The sequence below is a fragment of the Gouania willdenowi genome, chromosome 3 (genome assembly GCF_900634775.1).
Source record: "Gouania willdenowi chromosome 3, fGouWil2.1, whole genome shotgun sequence".
Classification (NCBI taxonomy): domain Eukaryota; kingdom Metazoa; phylum Chordata; class Actinopteri; order Blenniiformes; family Gobiesocidae; genus Gouania; species Gouania willdenowi.
The window spans coordinates 23,016,074-23,041,892 of record NC_041046.1 but is presented as its reverse complement, the minus strand read 5'-3'; the positions used below and the strand labels follow the sequence as shown (position 1 = coordinate 23,041,892).

General features: G+C 37.8%; 2 protein-coding genes across 2 annotated transcripts; both read left to right on the top strand.

Moving 5' to 3' along the window:
- The first annotated feature begins 548 nt into the window (after nucleotides 1-548).
- Nucleotides 549-14,536, top strand: vps26a (VPS26, retromer complex component A). The gene is made up of 9 exons (XM_028443078.1): nucleotides 549-730; nucleotides 3,521-3,670; nucleotides 4,766-4,841; nucleotides 6,371-6,527; nucleotides 7,408-7,572; nucleotides 9,590-9,696; nucleotides 10,612-10,713; nucleotides 10,854-10,963; nucleotides 12,886-14,536. The coding sequence occupies exons 1-9, from the start codon at nucleotides 728-730 to the stop codon at nucleotides 13,000-13,002; spliced, it is 987 nt and encodes a 328-aa protein (XP_028298879.1). The 5' UTR covers nucleotides 549-727; the 3' UTR covers nucleotides 13,003-14,536.
- A 1,186-nt stretch (nucleotides 14,537-15,722) lies between these two features.
- supv3l1 (SUV3-like helicase) lies at nucleotides 15,723-24,876 on the top strand. Its single transcript, XM_028443058.1, has 16 exons — nucleotides 15,723-16,109; nucleotides 16,178-16,255; nucleotides 17,880-17,987; nucleotides 18,075-18,189; nucleotides 18,570-18,738; nucleotides 19,566-19,677; nucleotides 19,823-19,900; nucleotides 19,984-20,075; nucleotides 20,158-20,338; nucleotides 20,476-20,569; nucleotides 21,681-21,800; nucleotides 21,883-21,982; nucleotides 22,068-22,148; nucleotides 22,290-22,466; nucleotides 22,898-23,046; nucleotides 23,745-24,876. The coding sequence occupies exons 1-16, from the start codon at nucleotides 15,872-15,874 to the stop codon at nucleotides 24,127-24,129; spliced, it is 2,277 nt and encodes a 758-aa protein (XP_028298859.1). The 5' UTR covers nucleotides 15,723-15,871; the 3' UTR covers nucleotides 24,130-24,876.
- The last annotated feature ends 943 nt before the right edge of the window (nucleotides 24,877-25,819 follow it).

Below are 25,819 nucleotides of genomic sequence, written 5' to 3'. Positions count from 1 at the left end.
TAAAGAATAAATAAAATGAGTTAAAAACGGACAAAAAAGTGTTCAAAGTGTGAATGTTGGCTTAGAAGTATTAACAATTCATTTAGACTGGCAATTAATGGGCGTAAATGTGGTTAAATTGGCAAAAAAAAAAAAAAAAAAAGCGTTAAATATGGCGAAAAGGGTTTAAAAGTGACAATAATGGGTCGACATATGCGATATTAGTTGGGAAAAATTGTCTTGAAAGTGGGAAAAATTTGCAGTAAAGGTATTTCAATTTGATGGAGAAGTAAAAGGAGCAAAAATATGGCAAGAAACAGTAATGAAAATAGGTTAAAATAAGCAAAAATGGGCTGAAGTTGTTTTAAAAAAGAAAATATTCTTAGTTTCTTAAAATCATCTGGCGACCCCAAGTTTGAGAACTGCAAACTCTGCATCATCCCACATGGTTTAAAACTGATCACTTTGAGAGTTAAATTCCAGAAGGTGGCGGTATTACAGCTAAAAGGGTGCAAGCAGCAGAAACCCCCATAGAAGAAGAAAACATTTTAAACCTCTTAGATCTGATATATTGTAATTTTATATATTTGTATACAGCAGCATGGGCGCTGCTTGAGAATAGATGGGTGTCCTGGCCCCGCCCCTTCGCACATGACACTGGTCACATGACAGGGAGTCCTGACGCTGGCCCTGAATCAGACACTGACAGACAGAGGCTCCACGGAGAGGCTACCTGCTAGCGGCCGAAATGGTTAGTAACAAAACTGACATTAACGCTTGAGACAGCAGGGAATACCTGTGGTGTTTGTCCATGTCCTGTCTGTCACTCACACGGACCGACCGCCTCGTCTGTCCGCGGTTATCCCCCCTGAAGCTAGGCTAGGCTAAGCTAAGCTAAGCTAACTGGGCTGGTCCTGGTAGGCCGCCCTTCTGTCATGTTTGAACTCGCTTTCTAATGGGTTTCACCCAAAACAATGTTCCTCGCTAATTACGAGCTAGCCCTGATTGTGTGCTTTGTAGCTAAAGCAGTGTCAGTGTGTGTTAGCTGAGACTACTTAGCCTAGCTTAGTTTAGCTCTGGCACTGGGGATAAAAAGTTGTGGAGTTTAAGCAACAGTTCATTGTTTTCTACTCAGCCGATTTTACAATCCTCATATAATATTGTATTTAATGTTCACTCACCGTAGTGTGTGTGTGTGTGTGTGTGTGTGTGTGTGTGTGTGTGTGTGTGTGTGTGTGTGTGTGTGTGTGTGTTGACATCCTGATCACTGGTCTGATTCCTGCACAGATGTTCAGTCGTGTTTGTTGTCACTGGGACAGCTTACATGGTAATATTGTGCCATTAAATCACAGGAAAGACTTGCATCCCTGATTTATATATTTGATTTGATTTTATCTCCAGGGAGTAGGGATTCTACACTGTACACCCACTCTATTTTTTCTTCATTCAACAGTTTCTTAGCCTTTACCTAATATTGTTACATTACAGCAGCAAGTGAAGGAGTTTTATTGTACAGGAAATGCATTTTCTGATACAGCAGAGTAGAGTCCGATCAATTGATCGGAGTGGCCTCGTACCTACGACCAGTGCTGATATTTCAGCATAACAGCACTCCCTCTCGTGTGATGTTGCTTTGTTGTCTTAAAAGATTCCACTGTATCAGGGGTCTGCAACTTCTACTCTCAAAGGAGCCATTTTGTCTAATCTCGCCTGGAATAAAGTCCTTCTGGAGCCGAAAGAAGCCTTCTCAATGAAGACAATACAGTGTATAAAATGTTATACAGTTAAAATAGTATCAAATAATTTTGAGTTAATGTTTTTGAAGGGCTACAAAAAATAACTTGAATTTGATAGCACATGATCATGTTGGTCAATACATGCTAACTGCTAATTTTTTGCAACATATCAAGCATGCATATTAAGCGGGCATTTTGGCAATTAAATAAACAAAGTGTCTATAGTTCTGGACCTCAGACAAACCTTACTATAGTTCCAGCACTTCCTGTGCACATGCGCAGTTCCTTCACTGCCGGACCTTTTTCACATAAGCGTAAACCGCCAGCGATACTACCGTGTTGGTCTAAGGCGCTAGACTCAAGGATTCTTCCTTCCACTGGTCTGGGTTCGATTTCCACTTCTAACATTTTTTTTTTTCATTTTAACATATTTAACAGCGGCAAATTCCACCTTTAAAAATACATATACCTAAAAAAAGAAACATTTTGAGGTATTTCCTGGGTTAGGGCTGCGCATGCGGATTGTAACAGCCTTAAATAAATCTTTCCCCACACAAATAAAATCTCTGTTTTCTTCCAGAATAGTCTTCGTTAGTTTTAGTTTAGTTTAGTTATCATACCAGGGATTTAAAACTTAAGGTTAGCCACAGATGCATGGAAAGTTGATGGTCTGAGTTGAAGTAGGAAGGTGGCAGTTAGTGGAGTTATTGCACGATGTGATTTATTTTTTAGGCTGGGCTACTGGACTCAAAATGCCCATCACTTTGTTGTTGTTCTTGTTGTGTACACTAGTTAAAATTACTACTCCTCTGTTATTCATGAACGGATCGGGTCAAATTTGGTAGGTTTATGGATGTTATCGCATCGTCGCTCGGAGCCTGATTTTTTTTTATTTGGGGCCCCAAGTTCATTTCTCATTTATTTGCAAGTCAAATATTATGACGGTTGGGCCCCATTTTTTAAATGACTACTCCTCCCTCAGTTCTTGTTTGATCAGAATGCAGTTTGGTATAAATATGAATGAATATGATGTGAACGCTGAAAAGCCCTTTTATATTAAATGGGGCTCGGGGGCCCACCCCTTTTTTCAGCAATTTTCATTATAGTCGTTCTCTCATTTATTTGTGACAGTCAAATATTGCTACAGTTGGTGGTACCGAATCATTGACACATACCAATATATGACTGGGATCCATTACTCCGTATGTGCCACAGCGGCACCAGGGGTTCCTGTTTTTCCAATGACTACTCCTCCATTAATGCTCATTGAATTGGGCTGTAATTTGACATGGATATTATATGAACAGATTTCAAGAGCCTCTCAGAGACCTTTTTGAAAGGGTGGGGACGGGTACCCGGGGGCCTACCCTCTTTTCTGGTCATTTCTCAGAACATGATCGTTGATGTATCGTTTCAAAGGCAATTCAACGTAGATTACGATTTTAGGTCGCACAATTTCATTTGTTTTATTCGGTAGAACCGAGTCATTTGACTGAATTCTTGGGAACGTGGTATGTGCTGTTCGGCGCTGAGACGTTCTGCGGGTCTGGCCGTAGTTCATCGGAACTTGTTGGGTTAAGCAAAATTGTCTTATAATTTTATTTGAAGTTAATGTCATTAATCATCAATACCCTCTGGAAAAAATATCAATTGATTTATTTATTTTTAAATGTTAAAGCTAAAGGGAGCCATTGCAAAAGAGTCAAAGAGCCACATGAGGCTCCAGAACCACATGTTGCAGACCCCTGCACTATATTAACACTTCGTTTAATTTGTTTTAATGTATTTGTTCTCTGTGTATCCAGAGTTTCTTGGGAGGATTATTTGGATCAGTATGTGAAATAGACGTACTACTGAATGATGCAGAGACCAGAAAAACAGCTGAGCTGAAGAAAGAGGATGGAAAAGTAGAGAAACACTACCTGTTCTATGACGGAGAGTCTGTATCTGGCAAGGTAAACTTCATCAATCAATTTAATTACTGTTGTTTTGTACATGATGCTGAGGCATGATACGATATATTTTTGCTTTCTCTCTTTATGAGTTTGAGGAAAGTTGTAAAATGTACTATACATATTTGTATGCATTATGTTCCATAATGCAAAGCAATTAGTTTTCTTGCGACTTTCTTTCTACATTTTAAAAGTAATCTTCAGGTTAAACAAAGAAATACAGACAGTTGGGTGAAGATTAAATCATTTCATTGCAGAAATCTAAACTGCAAACAAACGGCAAGCTTTTTTGTAAGTGTTTGATAATTAAATGGAGCAACATGTGATGATAAAAACGCATTTTCACCGGCATTTATTTGTTTGTCTGTTACGTGACGTTAAAATTACTTAATAGATTTTGACAAAATTTTAACCAAAAACAGATCTTACGCCATGGAGGATTCCATCAAATTTTGGAGGCGATCTAGATCAATATATATGATTCTAGATCAGCTAAAAAATAATATAATCCACCGATCTTTATGAAACTTGACTCCGTTATGTCAGGTTGGTTTTTCCACTGAGTTTTCTCGGGATCAGATCCAGATTGTGCATTTTATATTGATTTTATTTATTTATTTATTTTTAAAGGGGGTGCCCAATACAACTTACTGTATTGTTATTAATGGGGAAATAGAAGTTTCTTGCTTTCATCACTGATCCAGATAACTGCAAATATCTGGCAAAGAGAGTATTTTGATTTTCTGCTTGGTGGAGGTTTGAATAATACTGATCTCTACTTGCAATTAAGGAATTTTGTGCATTTTGTTGAAAAATACAAATCTCAAACATGTCCGCTGCCTCATCATCCCCCTAACCAGATAGCTTAACATGCTGCAGCTGTACATGTGCATTCTTGTCAAATGTTACATATCCTCATTTTAGTAATTATTAGGACTTCAAGACCTAGAAGAACATGCATGTCTTGTTTTGTCATGCAAATAAAACATTTATTTAATTTTCATGGTGTTTGGTCTTAAATGAAGTCTTTATAAAGGACCATCTGTGATCTGACATCGTGTTTGGTTCTGAAATCGTCTAACAACTGTCTTCTTTAAGGTGAATCTAAATGTGAAACAGGGAGGCAAACGGCTGGAACATCAGGGCATTCGCATCGAGTTTGTTGGACAAATAGGTGAGAATGCTAGAGTTTCTCTTACACTGTTTCCCTGTCTTGCATAGCATTAGCATTTGTTAGAGCTGCACGATATTTGGATTTTGGCCGATATTCAATATGCTGATATTTTGCAACTCATTTGGCCAATGACAATACTAATATTTACACACACACACACACACCTACTTGCAGAAATCATCTCTTAATACGACAAAGCTGAAATTCATTCCCTGTGCAAAAAAAGAGAAATACTTCAATTTAATTTCTGTAAAGCACATCCCAAATATAGTCATGACAATTGTTTTTAAACAAACTATTCGCATAATTGTAATCTGTCCTGTATTTGAGTCATAAAAACATCATTTTTACAAGCATTCTGTGTCATAGCTGTATATGATGAAATAATCAAACTGTTCGGAAATCGGTAAATTCAGTGAAATTGTTGTCTCGTACTCTGTATGGCAGTGTTTCTCAAATGGGGGTACTTGTACCCATAGTGGTACGCGATGGCACTACAGGGGGTACTTGAGAGAGAGAGAGAGGAAAATTAACAGATTGTGTCAGTCTTAGCGTGGGAAATTATAAAAGCTATAGAAATAAATCTATATATGACATGCCAATATTATTGTGCATCACTAGCATGAGTTTGATGGTGTAATGATGGTGGTTTTTACAAGTACTGCTATATTTTAAATGTTTTTTGTGTGGCTGGAGCAATGTTGCTGCACAGCTGCTAATTAACAGTATGCTGTTGTCTTTTCTCACATGGCGCCTCAAAGGTTTAATGGGGCATGTGGTTGTCATGTGTGTTTGCCATAGTGGAGCTAAATCCTCCACCCTCTGAGCATTTACATTGTAGAGCTGAGACAGGGTTCCCGCAGAGCCTTAAAAAGTCTTTAAATGCCTTAAATTCATGAATCTAAGAATAAGGCCTTAATTGTCACTAATGTTTCAAAAGTCTTAAATTTTAACACATGAGTATGATTTTATGATTATTAGCATTTGTTTTTTTAAAAGTGTATGTTTTACTATAACTTTGTGGAACCAACTACAAAACAGTGACGTCACATGGTTGCAGAGGACCTCTGTGCAGATGCGTGTCCTGCTTGTAGCAACTTTTAACAACATGGGGTAATGCAATTTTATAGAAAATGGCCTGTCCAACAAAGATTTTTCTTAATGGTTTTTATTTTTTGTATTTTTGTTGTTGTTTTTTAGATCTCTGGCCATTTTCGTAGTCATCTTGTGTGTTTTTAGAGTGATTTTGATTATTTTATTCAGTTTTTTGTGTGTGTATTTTTCTGTCATTTAATGTCATTTTTCAGTTGCATGTCAGCACTAGACACTGTAAAAAATGTACCCTAACCCTATGTGTAATTGATGTGGTGCGCCACTTTTATTGCCAATTTCAAATGGCTATAAAAATTAAATTTGACTAAAGCTGTAGGAATCTTGTGTAAATGGACAAAGGCTTGAGTTACAAACTAATGCACAAATACCTAAATGATAAAGAAAACTCTCCCTACATCTCATCTGCCACATTTCAGAGCTGTTTTCTGATAAGAGCAACACCCATGAGTTTGTGGACTTGGTTAAAGAGCTGGCTCTACCAGGAGAGCTCACGCAGAACAGAAGCTATGACTTTGAGTTCATGCAGGTGGAGAAGCCCTACGAGACCTACACGGGGGTCAACGTCAGGCTAAGGTACGCGTTAATCTGCTGTCTGACACCAAGCAGGAAGTGTTCTATTACTGTTCATGTGTGTACTTTACTTTTATGAATATACTTGTGTCTTTCTCCAAACATCTGGTCCCCAGGTTCAGGTTTTGTTTTTTCAGGCAGGTGAGGCTGTCAGCAGTGAACTAGTTCTAAAGGGTATTTTGGACTTCTAATAGTTATACTGAGGTCACACTTTGTTTTTGATGGAAAATATTTTTGTGGAATTCCAAAATTTCCCCAAGGAGAAGAATATATTTGAAACATCTGGTCAAAGGAGGCGTCCAAAAAAGAAAATGTATTCTTGAAAAAAGACTTGCAGTATGGCAGACGGCTATGATCATGAATGAAAAAGAATATGTTTCATAGAATTGGATGTTTTACTCAAGTAGTTTATATATATATGCTTTTTACCTGTAGACAGCAGAATTGGCATGAGTTTAAATTTGTGTGATTATATAAGACATTTCAAAGAGTTCATACCTCATTGAATCATTGTTTTATTTACAGAATTAATAGTTTTATCAAATTTAATGTGCATATCCCTTTCAGGAGGGTTTTGCTGTCGATCAGGCAGTAAGAAATTAATCATGCATTTCCTCCTTTTCCTCCTAATGGGAACTTTTTAAACGGGCTCAACTAGGTGTCTTTTTTTAGATTGTTGCTAAGATACGAGGACAGACTGCTTTTAAATTATGAAACAGCAGAAGTTTAATAAGTTTCACAAAGGGAGTGCATTCTAGAAGAGAAGAGAAGCTGGCCAATCTTTCATCATAACATTTGTATAGAGAGCAATAAATACCAAGCAGTTTTAAATGTTGCTATTTTAAAGTTTATTGGTTTCATTGTTGGTGGATTTGTGTTGCAGATATTTCCTCAGGGTGACAATAGTTCGCCGTTTGTCCGATTTAGTGAAAGAATATGAGTTGATCGTCCACCAATTAGCCACCTACCCAGACGTCAACAACTCAATCAAGATGGAGGTCGGCATCGAAGATTGTCTCCACATCGAGTTTGAGTACAACAAATCAAAGTAAGATCAGTGACAGCATTTTATTTGTTATGGGTTGGGATGGGAATCGAAAACCAGTTCTTTCTGAGAACCGGTTTCCAGTAATCCAATTCCTAGGAATTGTTTGTTTGCTTGTATTTTAATTCCACTTATCGGTTCCTCTTACTTCACAAATACGTAACGATAAACTCCTCCAGGTCCTGTATATTGTGTTTGTGCTAACACCAAGTGAAGCTCCTTCCACCATATAGTTGTTTGCTGTCCACCGCAGAGAATCCACCTCTTCCACCCGCAGCTGTGCTGTTCTCCGTGCAGTGTTTGTAGGGTCTCTGTTGCTACGCTACTCACTTCTGGGTTCTGTACACTCATGCTAAAGTTGCTTCTTGCATGGACTTGTCTTCTGAAAACAACAAACTTCCACAAGAACATACACGTCATCGCCAGTTTATGTCCTCATAACAAGTAATCAGACACGGGAGGCGGACTCGTACTGATTGTTGACTTTAGTTTGCTCTTGTTCACACACACACACGGCTGATGACGTCATATGTAACAACGGGGATGGCGTCTCTGAAGGTCCATTTATAGCAATGTAAACAAAGGCTAAACTAAAGCTTTACTGTTTAAATACATAACAGTAAGTGCAGCTGTACTTTTGGTAAATATGTTCTTTTTTACAGAATAATTATTTGTTTTATTTCTAAATTAGTTTTAAATCAAGTTGTTGAAGTTCAAAAGGAGCACCGTAAATATTCTCAAATGTTTGTAGTGAAAATGTGACATATGTTGCAATAATAATAATAATTTATTAATTTTATATAGCGCTTTTGTATATATTATCCAGTGAAAACAATCTATACCTAGTGGATTTAAAGAATCGATCAGAGCATCGGTAAGGAATCAAATTGCTAAGCACACAACTATATCTATCACTGAACCCAGATGACTATGGTCCCATTGAGGTGTTGTGTGACTGCTTAGAAAAAGTAAAATGCTGGATGAGTGAAAACTTCCTTCAACTAAACCATGACAAGATGCAGGTGATTATCTTTGGTACCAAGGAAAAAAGGACTGCTATCAGCAAGTATCTTGAGTCTTGATCTTTAAAAGCTAAAGACCAAGTCAAAAACCTTGGTGTTGTGATTGACTCAGATCTTACATTCAGATCAAATCTATCACAAAAACAGCCTCCTACCACCTAAAGAACATCTCCAGAGTGAAAGGTTTAATGACTCAGAAAGATCAGGAGAAACTGGTCCATGCTTTTATCTCCAGCAGACTGGACTATTGTAATGGTCTTCTGACAGGAATCCCCCAAAAGAGCATCAAACAGCTACAGCTGGTTCAGAACGCTGCAGCTCGGGTCTTAACCAGAACAAAGAGGTCAGAGCACATTACTCCAGTTTTAAAGTCTTTACACTGGCTCCCAGTCAGCCTCAGAATAGACTTTAAAGTTCTGCTGCTGGTGTATAAATCTGTGAATGGGTTTGGTCCAGAATACATCAGTGAGATGTTAGTCAGGTATGAACCCAGCAGGTCTCTCAGATCTATGGACACAGGTCAGATAGTGGAGCCCAGAGCTCACAGTAAACATGGTGATGCTGCTTTTAGTTGTTATGCTGCAAAGAAGTGGAACAAACTGCAGCAGAGCTGAAGTCAGCATCCAATGTGAACATTTTTAAATCACAGTTAAAGGCACTTTTTTTCTCTACTGCGTATGATTGAGAGAGAGATTTTTGGTCATGTCGTTGATGTCATGTGTTTGTTGATGATTTTACTGATGATTTTAATTGATTTTACTGGTGATTTTAATTGTTCATATTGATTTTAAACAATTGAATGTTTTATCATGTAAAGCACATTGAGTTGCCTTGTGTATGAAATGCGCTATACAAATAAATTTGCCTTGCCTAAAGTAAGCAGTATCGATAATGGAATCGGAATTCCTAAATTCTTATCAATTCCCATCCCTAGTTATGGAGGGTAAATGTGGTTGCTTTTGAGATGTCATTGTGTTTACATACCATCTTTGTGTTAGATACCATCTGAAGGATGTCATTGTTGGCAAGATTTACTTCCTGCTGGTCAGGATCAAGATCCAACATATGGAGCTTCAGCTAATCAAGAAGGAGATAACTGGCATTGGTAAGTGTGTATCAGGACCAGGGTTGGGCTCAATTACATCAATTATCAATGTTCTATTACAACTCAATTATGATTACAATGACCGGCATCTTCATTTTTTCCCCCTGAAAGTCGAATACATTCACATTTTCAATTACTAAATTTCAAATTCAATTAATTACAATTACTGAACCTGAAATAAATTACCACATAAAACTTAACCATCTTCTTGCATTAGTGTTCTGTTAGCATTTCTTATGATAAAGGTGCGGTTTAGACCCATGTCTTAAATCAGCTGTAAAATGTGTTACAAAATATTATCTATCATCTAATTTATTTTTCATCTCATGGTTACCTTGTTAGGCTCCCTAATCCATGAAAATATTGGTATATTCATATTTTTGGTGTAGGCGTCTGAGCCTTTTTTTGTCAATATACCCCTCAACTTCAATTTTTTTAAAAGGTAAAATGATATGAAACATATTTTACTACATATGTGTAAGCCATAGAACGCTAACATAGTTCCCCATTTTCGTGTTTAATTCAATTATAGTTTTTATATAATTTCAATACCAAATAAAATTACAAACTCAGTTATATGTACAGGTATATAAATTACATTTCAATTATGGTTACAACAGCAACAGATTTTTTAAATTACATTTGCAGTTATTATTACGCCATAATTGTAATTAAATCAATTACGCGATTACAATTATAATTGACCGCAACCCTGATAGGGACTACAAATAGAAATAACACATTCTAGTACAGAGACTACAAGGCTCTTGAATTTAAACTTACCTGTATATTCCATTAAAGAATCATGTTGTAGAAGAATAAAGTTGCAAAAAAATAATAAGAATAATAATAGAATTTTTGAAAGTTTTTGTTTGTTTGCTTTCCTGGTAATGTGGATGTTGTGCTCCTCATCAGGTCCCAGTACCACCACAGAGACAGAAACTGTTGCAAAGTATGAGATCATGGATGGAGCTCCAGTTAAGGGAGAATCCATTCCCATCAGGCTGTTTCTAGCAGGTAAAAAGCTCCTCTCTCTTCTCTACTCCTTTTATATTTCGTTCAAAGAGTTTGAAACATTAGTCATTTCACTGACAAATTGTTAGTGCATTTGCTAATATTATAACATTTATGCAAACATATTACATGTTTCCTTTTAGGATATGACTTAACTCCCACCATGAGGGATGTTAACAAGAAGTTTTCTGTGCGTTACTTCCTTAATCTGGTGCTGGTGGACGAGGAGGACAGGAGATACTTTAAACAGCAGGTAATAGTTGCACACATGTAATCTGGTTTCATTAGGATCAAACACTTATCAGCCATAGCTAATGTTGCATAGGTGCTAGTGATGTTAGCTTTTCTTTAATCATTGATTTCTTTCCACCAAAATCACATGAAACACTTAAACAACACATAAATCAGTGTATATTAGTTAAAAATCCACATTTTCTGTGGAGCAGATGATTTAATCCTTTATGCACTATGGAGCCATTTGCACATTTAATTTGAAATTAATTCTATTATTATATTACATTATTTTTATACATTAATATTAGTTGTTGTCTAGTTTTGGTTAACTGAATGATATTAAGAGTTCACTCGACTAAATTTGTTTCAAATATAGTCTACCTGATATTAGATGGTATTAATGTTTGTAAATACACACAGACAGATTTGATGTGATCGATGTATAAGACCAAATTCTGATTGTATTTCGTCCCTTGTGACAATTATATTTCAGTTCCTCATAGTTGACAAAATATAAATATAATTTCATGTAGTTTTTGTTAACATGTATTTAAAAAAAAAAATGGTCAAAGTCAAGTCTACTTATTGTTCATTGTATCATTTCATTTACTATAAAAAATGTCCACTGCTACTGGGCAACAGAGATGTTCTCAGGGTTAGGGTGGGATTGCACCCAAACTCTGACGTGTCTAATGATCCTCCAACAGAGGATGATATTCAAGTGCCAGTTACGCATTTGTTACTCTTCTTTTTATATAAATCGTTTTGTGAGTATTTTGTATCGTGAGCCAGGGCTGGGCAATATATTGTGATTCAAGATATAGCTTGTTTTATATTTTGGCAATATAGAAAATGACAATATTGCCTATATCGAGATATATCTAAAGTTTCTGAATTTGTTTTTATTTATATTATCACAGTACAAATCACATCATACAAGTATTTAATATTACACAATCAAAACAGTGTACTTATTTATAATTGTTCTATATTTCTGAGATATACACTACCACTCAAAAGGTTTAGAGTACCACACTTTTTCCATTTTTTTTTTTTTTTTTACTGAAAATGATTCAGTTTATTGTGTCATTGCACTCTGAAATGAAAGCATAGAACAAATATGCAATTTGAGTTAAAAAAGAAATGATGGAATCCATGACCAATACTGTTCAGCTGATGCTCATGAGGGTCTGGCACCACAGTGCGTTCTAACACTGCTTTTATACAGACAGAGGGTGTTGGAAGTAACCAAAAAAAGTTGGAACACCTGTAGGAATTAATAGCAGCAGCTTTCAAGGCTGATTCAACCTTCATTGCTGCAGAACAGCTTTAAATTGTTAACACACTTAATGTACATTATTTTTCAGTTTTGGGTAACCAAACCTTTTTTTTTTTTTTTTTTTTTCTTACCTCTGGCTGTTCAGTACTTATTTTTGTACCATTTCAAGCTATTCATTGGACTTGTATGACTTGAATTGCAAAAAATAACTGGAAAAATTAGGGTTTTCTAAAACTTTTGTCTGGTACTCTATATTTTACAGCTTATTTTGTATTAAGATACTCATTTTAGGAGTGGCTGCTTTCATTATTTCTCAGAACAACATTAAATGCAGTTAGATGGATTTCTGAGTGCATCTTAAGCCAGACCTTCCCCTAAACAATCCACACTACAGAACTCACTCACATGTGCTGTCCCTTATGCAGCAAATTTAACACAGAATTGAGACTTTATTGAGTTAAAAAATACTGAGATTAACATTGTATATCACCATTTTGAGAAAAAATATTGAGATATGAGTTTTGGTCAATAACGCCCAGCCCAATCGTGAGTGCTATATCGTATTTCATATCATATTGTGAGTTAACTATTTGGTTACACCCCTAGTATCTGTGCATGCATACTCCTGTAACCTGATGTTTTGCTTCATCCTCCATGTGTAGGAGGTTGTGTTGTGGAGAAAAGCTCCGGAGAAGTTAAAGAAAAGAAACTTCCACCAGCGCTACGAGTCCCCTGAGTCCCAGACCCCACCAGTCACTGCAGAGCAGCCAGAGATGTGAGGACAAAAGGACTGACTATCACACACAGACAGACACACTACAGCTCTGCACTGCTGAACAGCCAGAGGAGGGAGACCTGTCCCACTTTCTACCTGGACTGACAAACGTCTGTAAACATGCATCCACCCATAGCCTAGCTTCAGGCCCTCTTCCTTCACCGCTTCCTCAGCTTCAGCTGTGAGCTCGTCTCCCCAGGACACAAACACACCTGCGTGCAGCTGAATGCCCACCGTCAAACCAACCTACGCTGTGAACAACGAGACGTCTTAAGTGAGCGTCTCAGACTGAACACACATTCAAGCACACAATAGTGAGGTCATGCAGTCTCTGCTAGATGAACGCATAACGGCACAGGAGCAAAGACAGAAGCTCTTGGAACAGGAAAGTGTTTTGTTGCTGTTTCTGCTGCTTTTATTCTGAAAGTCCTCTTCCATCCCTGGCCCTCCATCATCTCTTAAGTAGACACTGTCGAATGAATATGGGCACCATGTGACTGAAAATAATCAAGATGTAACGATCAGTTTGAACAAAGAAAAGCATTGGCTCTGCTATCATTTTACTCACTGTTTATTCATAGCATTTGCATTTAAACTCCAATCATCAATCTTTCATAGCATTTCTGTTTCAGATTAGGCTTGAGATTAAAGCAGATTAAATGAAATATTTTTCTTGCTCTCAATAATAGTCTGCTCTTTATTTTTCTTATTTATTTTTTTTCCTTGGTAACGGTAGCAAAATGTCTTTTCTGCTTCAACACTGCATATGGTCCAGTAAATTTCTTCCTGCAGTGGTCGAGAGAAAGGCTTGAATTTGGACTCTAATCAGAACAAATTGTGATAAATGTGACTGTTTTTCTCAATTGCTTTGTTTCTGCTTGTCAAAACAAATGGACGACGATGATGATGTTGATCAACTTTTTTTATGGTCACTTTACCTGAAAGAAAGTATGACACCAATGATTTCCAGCTGTCGTCATGAATCTACAGTTTAATGCTTCTCTGTGTTATTCCTCACCATAAACTTCATGTTGGTCCTGAACTTCAACACCATGCAAGGTCAGCATTTCCACTTGGATTCTCTCAGTAAATCCATAATTGTACCTTCATTCTCATGCCATGCAATGCTTTATCACAACTTTACACTTAGAAAAATGTTAATTTGACATTTTGCGTTCAGGTATTTATTTCTTCACTCTTCCAGTGACTTCATCATCAGATCAGCTCCTGTTTAAGAACGGTGTCCTCCTACAGGCACAGTTGTCTTTCTTTTCTGGCTGTTTGGAATATGTTCTGTCTGTATGAACATCATACAGGCCCAGTTTTGTTCGGTTTACTTTACAACATTGAACTTTTGTAAAGAAACACAAAATATTTCTGTATCGGTCTTATCTACTGCATGTTTATCCTTAACACAATGTCCAATCATGCCATTGTGTGTTTGTGAGTGTGTGGGAGTGTATGTGTGATGAGTATATATGCACCCAAACTAAATATTAAGCTGATATGAACAATGAATAAAGCTGATTCATACATTGTGTTTGTTTCTTAATAGATTGATTTTAAACAGGTGTCTGACAAGTCCCTAATGAAGTTTGATGGTACTTGTGGGGTTTAAAGGTGACAAACCCAGAGCCAAAGATGAGGGGTCGCTGTCAAATTTAAAGACAAACAAGATGCTTTTATTATTTAATTTTTTTCGATAGGCCTCAGCTCACTTCACAGTTTAATGGGGATTTTACTCAAGTTTCACACAGACACTAGGCTATTGAGATAAAGTAGTGTAAAAAAATAAATAAATCAAGATATGACCTTTTTGTAATGTCAAAAGATTTGACCTTCTTTGTTTCCACATTTTGTGAACCTTAACCAAGTTTTTTTTTAATTCGCATGGAATCCCTCAATGAAAGAAGTAAAAACATAGTTTCACAAATTGTTTTACATTTATTGAAAATGTATAAACATAATGATTACAAAACTATTCACTCTCTTGACAATAATTTTCCTTTGGCAGCAACCACAGCCTCAAGTCTTCTGGGTTATGTCTCTAAGGGCTTCACACACCTAATATTGTGCATTTACTCCTAATCATCTCTGCAGATCTTCTCAGGGCAGCATCAGTAATGGACCACCATTTTAAGGTACTTATGCTTTGTGTGTCATGTTAAAAGACTAATTCAATTGCACTCTGGGGTAAGTGTTTTTGTTTGAATATTGTATATTTTCTATTTAGTGTCTGTCATCTCACTGTCGCCTGGTTTATATGCTCTGTCCTACTTCACATCCTGATTAATAAAGTGAATGTTTTAAATGTGGACTTTATTCGAATGGTGTGAAATCTTCTGTACATGTTATGTTGAAACATCACACACATATAACTTTTATAATAATATGTATGGCACGTTAATGTCCCATAGTTCTCTTGTGCATATAAATGAAATTAAAGCTTCAGCATGATTTGACTTTGTGATATAAAACACACTTCGTTAAGAAAACCAGAGAAGAACATTTTGAATCTTTGACAATCAGTCGTCTTTATATTTCCTGTGTAAAAAAACCAACACGTGTTGTAGCTCAAAAAAATCCAAACAAAAACTATCGAGTTTAATCACAGGTTATGATATATATTTGATGAATTGTTTGAGTACAGAGCAACTGCAGATGTGGTTAAGGTTATTTATTGTTTAGTTTTCAGTCAGGCAGATTCTCAGGCAGTTGCGGTAAATATGGTCCTACTGCACGTTGTGGGACGGTGTCGACCGTCCTCTGTCATGGTGTCTCACACTGTGACACTGTACTGTGTCTAAATTCATTGTTGACGGAGTAACCTTTCGCCTTGTGTCTCCAGTCAGCCACACACGCCACTCTCCGCCATGTCGGTAAACCGCTGTTTGTCTCTGTTGTCTCGGCTTCACCGGTGCTTCCCCACTGGGGCGACTCGGGTCTGTTCCGGTGTGTCTCCCGGTGCGACTGCGTTCAGCCGACATGTGTCCTCCAAGAGCTCTCCTCCCAAAGAACCGGACACGTCCCTGTTTGTCCCGTTGTCTCTGAAGAACGACTCGTCCGCGGACGGCAGTGTGGGAGCCGAGCTGACCCAGGCTCTGGAGAAAAGTCGGTGTCCATCATCACCTGCGCGGACACGTGACCATGACCAGACTCATCTGTTGCTTGTGTTTCAGGTGAACTGCTGAAGACCATCAACAAGTTTTACAAGAAGAAAGAGATACAGAAGCTGGCCTCAGACCACGGCCTGGACGGTGAGGAAGTACATGGCAGTGGCTATCCGTACGGTTGCCGTATGAATATACTGACATTCTATCCGTACGCGGCGCCCCTGTTTGGCCAGTTTAGATCACGTGATAGGTCAGTTTAGGTCTTGTACTAAGACTAAACTTAACCCTAACTCTTACCCAACCCTAAAAATTGTTGTGATATTTAGTTATAACCTAATCCTGTTCCTAAAACGGTACGTATGTGTACTTCGGTAACCGTACCAATAGCAACAGGGGTTGTTCGAACGGCAACCGTACAAATAGACACTTTTGAAATGCACCACTGATCTAATTGTTTAGAAAGTGTCTATTTGTACAGTTGCCGTATGAACAACCCCCCCAGTGCTATTGGTACGGTTACCGAAGTACACGTTCTTAGGGCTAATGTTAGGTTATAACCCAGTATCGCAACAATTTTTAGGGTTAGGTTGATTTAGTCTTAGTCACGGGACCTAAACTGGCCAAATAGGGGTGCTGCGTGCAAATAGAATGGCCACGATTACATGATGTTTTTTTAATTCGGAATTAGTTATTCTAAATTTAATCATTCGGAGTTAAAGTGTTCTGCTTCGTGTTTACATGGAAATGGTAATTTCCGAATTGAGGTTTACATGGAAAATCGGTTTATACGACTTCTTTTAAATCTGCTTTAGGTTTGGTGGTTGGGAAGGCTCTGATTGGACAGTGGGCAAACGTGACGTATCATGTCTATCAGGAAAAACACACAACAAACCTCTTGTTGTCGGCTATAACACAGACGACCACACATGAGAACTGTTTTCACTTTTATTTTGATTGTAGTTTTGAAGCAGCAGCTAGACAATAACACATGGTTTCAGTTTGGACCGTGGAGCGGAAGTGAGATAGGAACTTATCACCGCTAAAACTCTGGAAAACAATCACCAGGAATAAATAGTTGCTCCCTGGTAAATGTAGTAGCTCTAACAACTGGTAAAATGATGAACTCGGTGATATTACAGCCTGTACATGCAGTACGGGGACGCATTTACTTCACCTGCAGGTCCTCCGTTCGGTGAAGCCTGTTCCGTATACAGAGGTGTTTGTGTGTGTGTGTTTAATAAATTTGTGTGTGTCTGTGTGAAAGTCCGCATGTTTATGCTTTCGTCCATCCATTCTTCATTATATTCATGTCTTTTAAGGCTCTTGATAAATGGTCTCGGCTAGAGTCCGGGCCGCCGCCATCTTGGATTATGTCATCACCACAAGTCGCGCAAGCGCAGAACGACAAGAGTTAACTTAAAGTGGAATTAAGCAAGTTAAGTGTTTACAAGAAAGAGGAATTATCTAATTCTGAATTAAAATCGGAATAAACCAGCCACTTAATTTGGATTTAAGTTTAATTTGGATTTAAATTAGGGTTAGGAATTAAGTGTTTACATGGTCAGTTTAAAGAGGAATTAACTTTTATTGTGCTTATATAAAGCTCTCATGTAAATGTGGCCAATGTTGGTATATTGATACGGCAACCGTACAGATAGCCACTGCCTATTGTTTATCGTGAGTGTAATGACGGAAGTACACATGTAAACAAATGCCAAAAACTGGCACAATAATTCTTCTGATATCTGATTTTGCCTCATTTGTGCAGCTCGTCTTTTCCACCAAGCCTTCATTAGCTTCAGGAAACACATCCTGGAGTCAACATCGCTGCCTGCTGATCTGCACATCGTCCTCAGTGATATCCTTTGTGGAGCAGGTTGGTCTTCATCAAACTTTTTGTTAAAGAGTCAGTGGTATTTTGTAGCAATACCTTTACATAACTGTTCCATGCACTGTTCCCCAGGTCATGTGGATGACATCTACCCATACTTCATGCGACATACGAAGCACATTTTTCCCATGTTGGACTGCATGGATGACCTCAGAAAGATCTCAGACCTCCGAGTTCCAGTAAATTGGTGGGAGTTACAGTAAAATGTCTTTTTTTTTTTTTTTGGTTAGAAGTTTTTAATGTTTTGCATGAAAACAACTCATATGTGATGCACATGGATTGTGTTTTATATACATTTAGAAAGGAAGTGTTCTCTTAAGTTAAAACCTCAGACCAGCAGAAGAACCTGCTCTGTTTATTCTTGTACTGTTTCTATTGTTTATGTACTTTTTACTGTGTGCTATTAACCCAAACTGTAGCACCTGTTTGTGCTGGATCTGGCACTGAGCAAGGAGAGTAGACATTACAGGAGAACATGCAAACTAGGGATACCAGGGACATTAGCATAGACCTATTGTAAATGCTCTGCTAGGCTGAACGTTTGTTTCTCTGTGTGTATATCCTCAGGTACCCAGAGGCGCGGGCCATCCAGAGAAAGATTGTATTTCACGCTGGACCCACTAACAGTGGTAAAACGTACCATGCTATCCAACGCTACCTCGCTGCTAAGTCTGGGGTCTATTGTGGCCCCCTGAAGCTGCTGGCTCATGAGATCTTTGAGAAGAGCAATGCGGCGGTATGCTTTTCTCTTCTTTTAGGAGTTAAACTGTAAGTGTTTGACATATTCACACCTGTCCTTAAAACAGCCTTTTGATATTTGAGGAAAAAAACAAGAAAATTATGTTTTAAAACCATATATAATAGTACAATTATGTTTAAGTTTGATTGTGTCTGACTGCTGTTTGTATTTGTCGCTTTGTTGCATTATTCCCCTATTTGCTACTGCCTGTTTTATTTCTTTATGACAGTGTTTTTCAACCTTGGGGTCATGATCCCATGTGGGGTTGCCTGGAATTTAAATGGGGTCACCTGAAATGTCTAGTAATTGATTTAAAGAAACTTTTTTTTTTCTCATTAAAACACAACACAATCTTTGACAATTGTATTCTATACTTTCACTTTCTCTCACTTTTCTTATTTTTTAAATTAAAATAAAATGTAATATGTGTTTGTAACCCAGTATAACAGAAATGATCAAAAACTAATTCTAGAAAAGAAAACGAAATTCTCTGTAGGGTCGCCAGAAATGTGTGATATTCTTCTCTCTTCCTGTTGTCCTCACACTTTTCATCTAAGTACGTGGCACCCTTGTGGTGACCCACATTTCTCCCACCCTTGTCCTCCCATGTTATATGTGATTTGTCTTTTCATGTTTGTTGGATGGGATAAAACCGAAATGTAATTTTGTTGCTCTGTAACATGTGTAATGACAAATTAAAGCTGATTCTGATGTTAAAATAGGGTCACCATTTAAAAAATGTTGGGAACCACTAATTTATGATGTGTGACTGGTCGTCTGTTGTGGGCGTGCTAACGATGGTGACGTATGTTTTGTGGTGTCAGGACGTCCCGTGTGATTTGGTGACGGGTGAGGAGAGAACCTTTGTGGATCCTGAGGGTCGAGCGGCGGGTCATGTGGCCTGCACCATTGAGATGTGCAGCGTCACTACTCCTTGTAAGAAAATGTGTGACTGTGATTCTTATTTTAGCAGGATTATATGTTTCAGTGATGTGAATTTGAATTTATTGATTATCTATAAAGAACAATGTACAATAATAATATTTTGCGTTTATTGATTATGCTTTTCTTTTACCTGTAGATGAGGTGGCTGTAATCGATGAGATTCAAATGATCAGAGACCCTTCCAGAGGTTGGGCGTGGACCAGAGCGTTGCTGGGTTTGTTGCACTCACAAACACAAACCTTTCCTGTTCCCAATAACGCCCCCAGCAATTAAGGAATCATGTTGTGTGATGACCAGGTCTCTGTGCGGAGGAGATCCATGTGTGTGGGGAACCAGCAGCAATAGACTTCATCCGGGAGCTGATGTACACCACAGGGGAGGAGGTTGAGGTGTGTTTCTGAAAGCTGAAGGATGAATAATGGTTCATGTATGTTGACTTTATCTCATGGCTGGGTCTGCCTCTCTGTGCAGGTCAATAACTACAAACGTTTAACCCCTTTCTCCATCTTGGATCACGCTGTGGAGACATTAGACAACCTGAGACCAGGAGACTGTATTGTCTGCTTCAGTAAAAATGACATCTACTCTCTAAGCAGACAGATTGAAGCCAGAGGATTAGAGTGTGCCGTCATTTATGGGAGCTTACCTCCAGGTATCTACGCTGAAGGAATACTGAATGTGTGTGGAGCATGGAGTCCACAATGCAACATTATCTTCTGCTGCTGCCAGCTTTTCTGTGTGGTTATTTGTTTGTGTAAAAGTCTCATTCTGTTGTCTTTTGATTGGCAGGTACCAAACTGTCCCAGGCCAAAAAGTTCAATGACCCAGAGGATCCCTGCAAGATCCTGGTAGCTACAGATGCCATCGGGATGGGCCTCAATCTGTGAGCATAACCACTACAGGCTTTTGGAGTTAGGGTTAGATTCAGACAACTTTATTGATCCCTGAAGGGCAATTCAGTTTACAGTCATACCCTGCCTTTTCCACTAAAATGATAAGACAATACAACATTCATGGCAGCACATAGATTGACACTTACAGTCACCTGTCAGTATGACAGATCTGCAGGATCAAATACAATGGACATGTGTGGAAGACGCATTAAAAGCAAAGATGGCAATAAAACACCCTTAGTCTCCAATTTAGCCCAAAACCAGACAGTTCTAGTTACTTCTCAGCATCTAGCAGCATGATAGCTGAGGGGATAAAAGAGTTTCAGAGTCTGTTGGGTTTCCTTTCAGGTGCATAATAGCACCGCCCAGAAGGCATGAGACAAAAGTCAGAGGAAAGAATGTTTCAGTCTAACAAAAAAATACATTAATCAAAAATTTAAAATATATAATAAGACTGAAACAGGCAGTAGCAAAAATACTTATATGCCCAACGTAAATCATAACATTCAAGTTACCATTTTTAATAATACACACAAAAGAAATGCAAGCACTCGACAAGTACATTTGAGTTGCCTTTTTTCAAATAATGCAACAAAAATATATATATACACATGTATATTCTTTTATATACAGCATTTAACAAATACACAAAACATATTTCTACCCTTCACATAACTCTCTAAAATATATTGTGACATTTTCTTTTTGAAATTAGTGTGTCACTCATTTTTATTTCTTTATCAATATTATTCCACATTTTAACCCCTAAAACAGACGCACATCTTTGTTTTACTTCTAATTTTGCTTTTGATAAAAAAATAAACATAAATTAATCTCTTTGCTGGTCTGTGATGAGAAGTTTTTTTGAACGCCTTCTGGAAGAGAATTCTTTTTTTGTTTTGAACGATATCTGTGTTATTTTATAATAAACAATATTTTTAAATTTCTTACGTTTTGATTGAACAATTAACAGTTGTGTGTGATCAGGCTGATTGATAATTCATCTGGCTTCCTGGACCACCCGTTTCTTCCAAAGAGAATTTAGGTTAACTGGCAGATTAACATTAGCGTTCATCTTCCTTTCTGTTTTTTTAATTTCAGGAGTATAAAGCGTATCATATTCAACAGCCTGATAAAGCCAAACGTCAATGAGAAAGGAGAGAAACAGATGGAGTCCATCAGCACATCTCAGGCTCTGCAGATTGCAGGCCGTGCAGGAAGGTCTGTGTCTATTCTAACCCATAATGTGGATGAGTGACGGATGCTGTTTCACTTTGTACCTGGTTTCTATCTACTGTTGCAGGTTTTCTTCTAAGTTTAGCGAGGGGGAAGTTACGACCATGTTCAGAGATGATCTGCCAGTCCTGAAGGAAATACTGAGCAAAACTGTTGATCCCATCGAAGTGAGTTTTTATTTACTGTCCCACACACAGGCCTGCACACAGACACCTGATTACAGACACATATTTAGCTCTCTGCTTCTCTCAGACTGCAGGTCTCCATCCCACTGCAGAACAGATTGAGATGTTTGCCTACCATCTGCCTGACGCCACGTTGTCAAACCTTGTTGTGAGCAAACTGATAGTCATTCTCTCCTAATCTCATACCAAATAATCAGTCGGCTGTAAAAGATAAAGTGGTGGATTAACTTAGAAAAGAAATAACAAACAAAGGTTAACTTGCTGCTTGCTTTCTCTTTGTTCTTCTCAGGATATTTTTGTCAGCCTCTCTCAGGTGGATGGTCTGTATTTTGTCTGCAACATCGATGACTTTAAGTTCCTGGCTGACATGATTCAACACATACCGCTGAACCTGCGGTCCCGCTACGTCTTCTGCACCGCTCCCATCAACAAAAAACAGCCTTTTGTGTGCACGTCTTTTCTAAAGGTAATAATAAAAATTCTTTAAAGTATGTTTAGAAACATATAAACAGCGATAATGGCAGCTTTATTAGTCAAGGCTAACATTTATTTATGATGTTGGAAAAGTGTTTACATCAGTCCAAAAAAAATAATTCCTACTTTATTTCCTAAATGGGTTTACATGTACAATGCTAGCTTTATGACATGCCTTAGTGCTGGAGATTACATTTTATGGGCGTTTCAGTTTTGAGCCTTTTATTTTATAGTTGCCTGAGACTGATAAGACTTTACTAGCGTTCGGAATTAATCAACATAAGACAACCTAAGACTCAGGAATGGGTTACTGTCATGGAAATCTTTGACACAATGATTTTAATATTTCTCCTTCGTGTGTTTATTGGTTTCGCTTTCTGTGCATGTGCTGCTCTGATTTCAGTCTTCGTCTTCTTCTTCCAGTTTGCTCGTCAGTTCAGTCGAGACGAGCCGCTGACTTATGATTGGGTGTGTCGACACGTCGGCTGGCCTCTGGCTCCACCCAAAAATATCAAAAACCTTGTTCATCTTGAAGCTGTCCATGATGTGTTGGATCTCTACCTCTGGTTAAGGTACTGGGAGAGTGTTCAGTGTATCCACATTAAAATAGATCATTATTGTCATTGTTTTAAAAAAAAAACACAAACAGTTTCGCAGCTATTCTTTAAGTATATTGAAATAATAAAAACAAAATATAAAAAGAATAACAGAATTCAATTTGACTTTATTTATTTAGCGCCATTTACAAAAAAAGTTCATCTCAAAGCGCTATCAATATGAAGAATAAAAACACATTACCACACTTTTGCACGCAAACTTCCATAAAACAGCCGATACTGTATGAATGTTTTGGTCAGAGTAATGCAAACTAACACCAAAGGACCAAATTTAATCCCCAAAGCTCATCTCTTACCATGGATCCTAAAATATGCACTTGAATGCTATTTTTGTTTGTGTTTTAAGTTTACTTGCATGTTACATGATCTCCTTTATATAGTTGAATTGGTGTGCTTTTAGGATATAAATCAGGAAGCAGCAATGAGTTACTTACTAAACTGTAACCTTGACATTTCCTAAACTTAATCATAAATATCTGGAAAAGGTCCAGAGTTAAAAGTTTCTCCTTCCCTGATAGCCACATTTCTACTTGTCTTTAGAGAGTCATTGTTGATTACATGCTGTATGCTCACGTGTCTGATGGATGGATGTTTTACTGTTCTCATATTGAATGTCAAATCTTTGATCAACTCATGTCCCTTTGTTTCCATAGCTACCGCTTCATGGACATGTTTCCAGACACAGCCTTGATTCGAAATGCCCAGCGGGAGCTAGATGACACCATCCAAGAGGGCGTCCGAAATATAACGCGTCTGATCCGAGCCACAGACCAAACCATCGCTGACTTGCTGCAGAAAGGGAACAGTCGTCATGAGCTAACAGGGAGCAGCAGTGGAGCTTCTAGCAAAGGTCCTTTGAACAAAAGCAGAAAGACGATGGACAATTCTCTGGCAAGTCGTTTGGTGAGAGACGGTCTACTGACGTCTGATTTACTACATCAGCTGCAGAGAGAGTGGTCCAGAGATAAACAGCAGGATGTCAGCGTTCACAGCACAAACACTGAAAAACCAAACAGTAAAGGGAAAAAGAAGAAATGACGGGAGAGCTGCGTCTAAAACCCACAGTGGCTCTTTGGCTGTAGCTGCAGTGTTTGGTCCAGTTTGAATGGTTAATGATGTGCTGAGTCACTCTTTGGTCATATCATGACAACTATCAGCTGTTTATTTTCACCTCCTGTCAGCAGCTTTTATACATGAGCTGTTAATGCTGTTCAATGAGGAAAGTTCAGTGAGGATGATTAACTGTTTGTCATCTCAAGAAGGAAAAGTCACAGGTGACGCAGTCTAAGGCTGGTCCGTGCGCTCCAACCCATTCAAGACAATAACTCAGAATTAACACTGCATTAGGGATGGCTTTATGAAAGCTTGCAAAGAAACATGAAGCAGGTGGTCCTAATGTTAAGGCTGTTCATAAATGATGCATCTACAAGCTCTCCCTTGCATTTTGGCTTTGTGATAGAATGGGTTTCTGTGACGCTACCTTTGTTTTTCCTCTTAGAGTGTGGAAAATTATTGTTTTCCATATTCTGAGAGGAAATTGATTCAGTCAAATGTGCTGATTTGTGGAGATAAACTTGTCACTGAGAAAATACCTTCCTTTTTTTTTTTTACTTCAGTAAAGCATCACCTACTTACTTTTTTTTTGGTCCACTTAAAAAAACTTATTTGAGTCACTTTTGTTTATCTTCTCAAATATAGGGTTATATTTTAATACAACACTGTTACCACATGTTTATGAAGAACAATTAATTTCTTCTGTCAATTAAAAATGCTACTTTGTCTTTATTTTTCAATGAGCTCTCACACATTATTTACAATGTGATTCAGAAATACTAATGGGGGGGGGGGGGTCTTTGAAGTGTGTTTTATTATATACTGTATGTACGTAAATGCATTTGAAACATTTTTAGATTATTTATATTGGAATAAAATGGGCCCTGTGTGAAAATAAGCTGATTGTTACTCACACTTTTGCTCTAAAACAATTATTCATGCTGCATCAGGCCTTCTTACCACCCCCTTTAATACAGTGCATTTGGTACAACCCACATGTGCTTCTGCTGAGCTGTGAATGTAACAAGGAGCGTCAGATACACTGCAGCAGCATGTTTATTCAGGCCAAAAACACAAAAAGAAAGGAGAGGGAGATGAAATCTGCTGCTTACTCAATTTTTCAGAGGTAAGCTTTAAAACACATCCTTTTTTAGGCAATATATTGTTTTGTTTGAAATAACTACGTGCGCTCTTGCCCATTTAAATGCTGGAACATTGCTTTTTGCACGTCAAATCTTAATTGGAAATTAAATTATTGAAAATAAAAAAAATATTTCGAAGACTAAATTTTGCTGCCACCAAGTTTTAAGTAGGTGGCCAGAGTGTCCCCATGATTCTAAATATTCTATCATTACCTTTTATTAACCTTTGTACACGTTTGCTTTGTGTGTGAATTAGAAAATTAAAAAATACCAGCCACCCCTAAATTGTATCAAAGATGTGTCATTTACTCAATATTCAATAAATAACTAAAATATCGTAGAACAGATTTATAAAATACAAGCATATGGAGTCATCAGGTTATTGCACTTTTTTCAGTCTAAGGGTCAGGATCCAATGTGGGGTGGCCTGGATTTAAATGGGCTCTGGGTTGCCTATAGTGTCTAATAGTTGTTAAAAAAAAAAAACACCACACACAATAAATATCAAATAACTGTATATTATACTTGAACTT

Coding starts and splice junctions, on each gene's coding strand:
- vps26a (XM_028443078.1), top strand. Junction 6,528..7,407: donor GGGGTCAACGTCAGGCTAAG/GTACGCGTTAAT, acceptor TTTGTGTTGCAG/ATATTTCCTCAGGGTGACAA. Junction 9,697..10,611: donor GAAGGAGATAACTGGCATTG/GTAAGTGTGTAT, acceptor GCTCCTCATCAG/GTCCCAGTACCACCACAGAG.
- supv3l1 (XM_028443058.1), top strand. CDS start 15,872: ATGTCGGTAAACCGCTGTTTGTCTCTGTTGTCTCGGCTTCACCGGTGC. Junction 17,988..18,074: donor TGATATCCTTTGTGGAGCAG/GTTGGTCTTCAT, acceptor ACTGTTCCCCAG/GTCATGTGGATGACATCTAC. Junction 20,339..20,475: donor TTATGGGAGCTTACCTCCAG/GTATCTACGCTG, acceptor TTTGATTGGCAG/GTACCAAACTGTCCCAGGCC.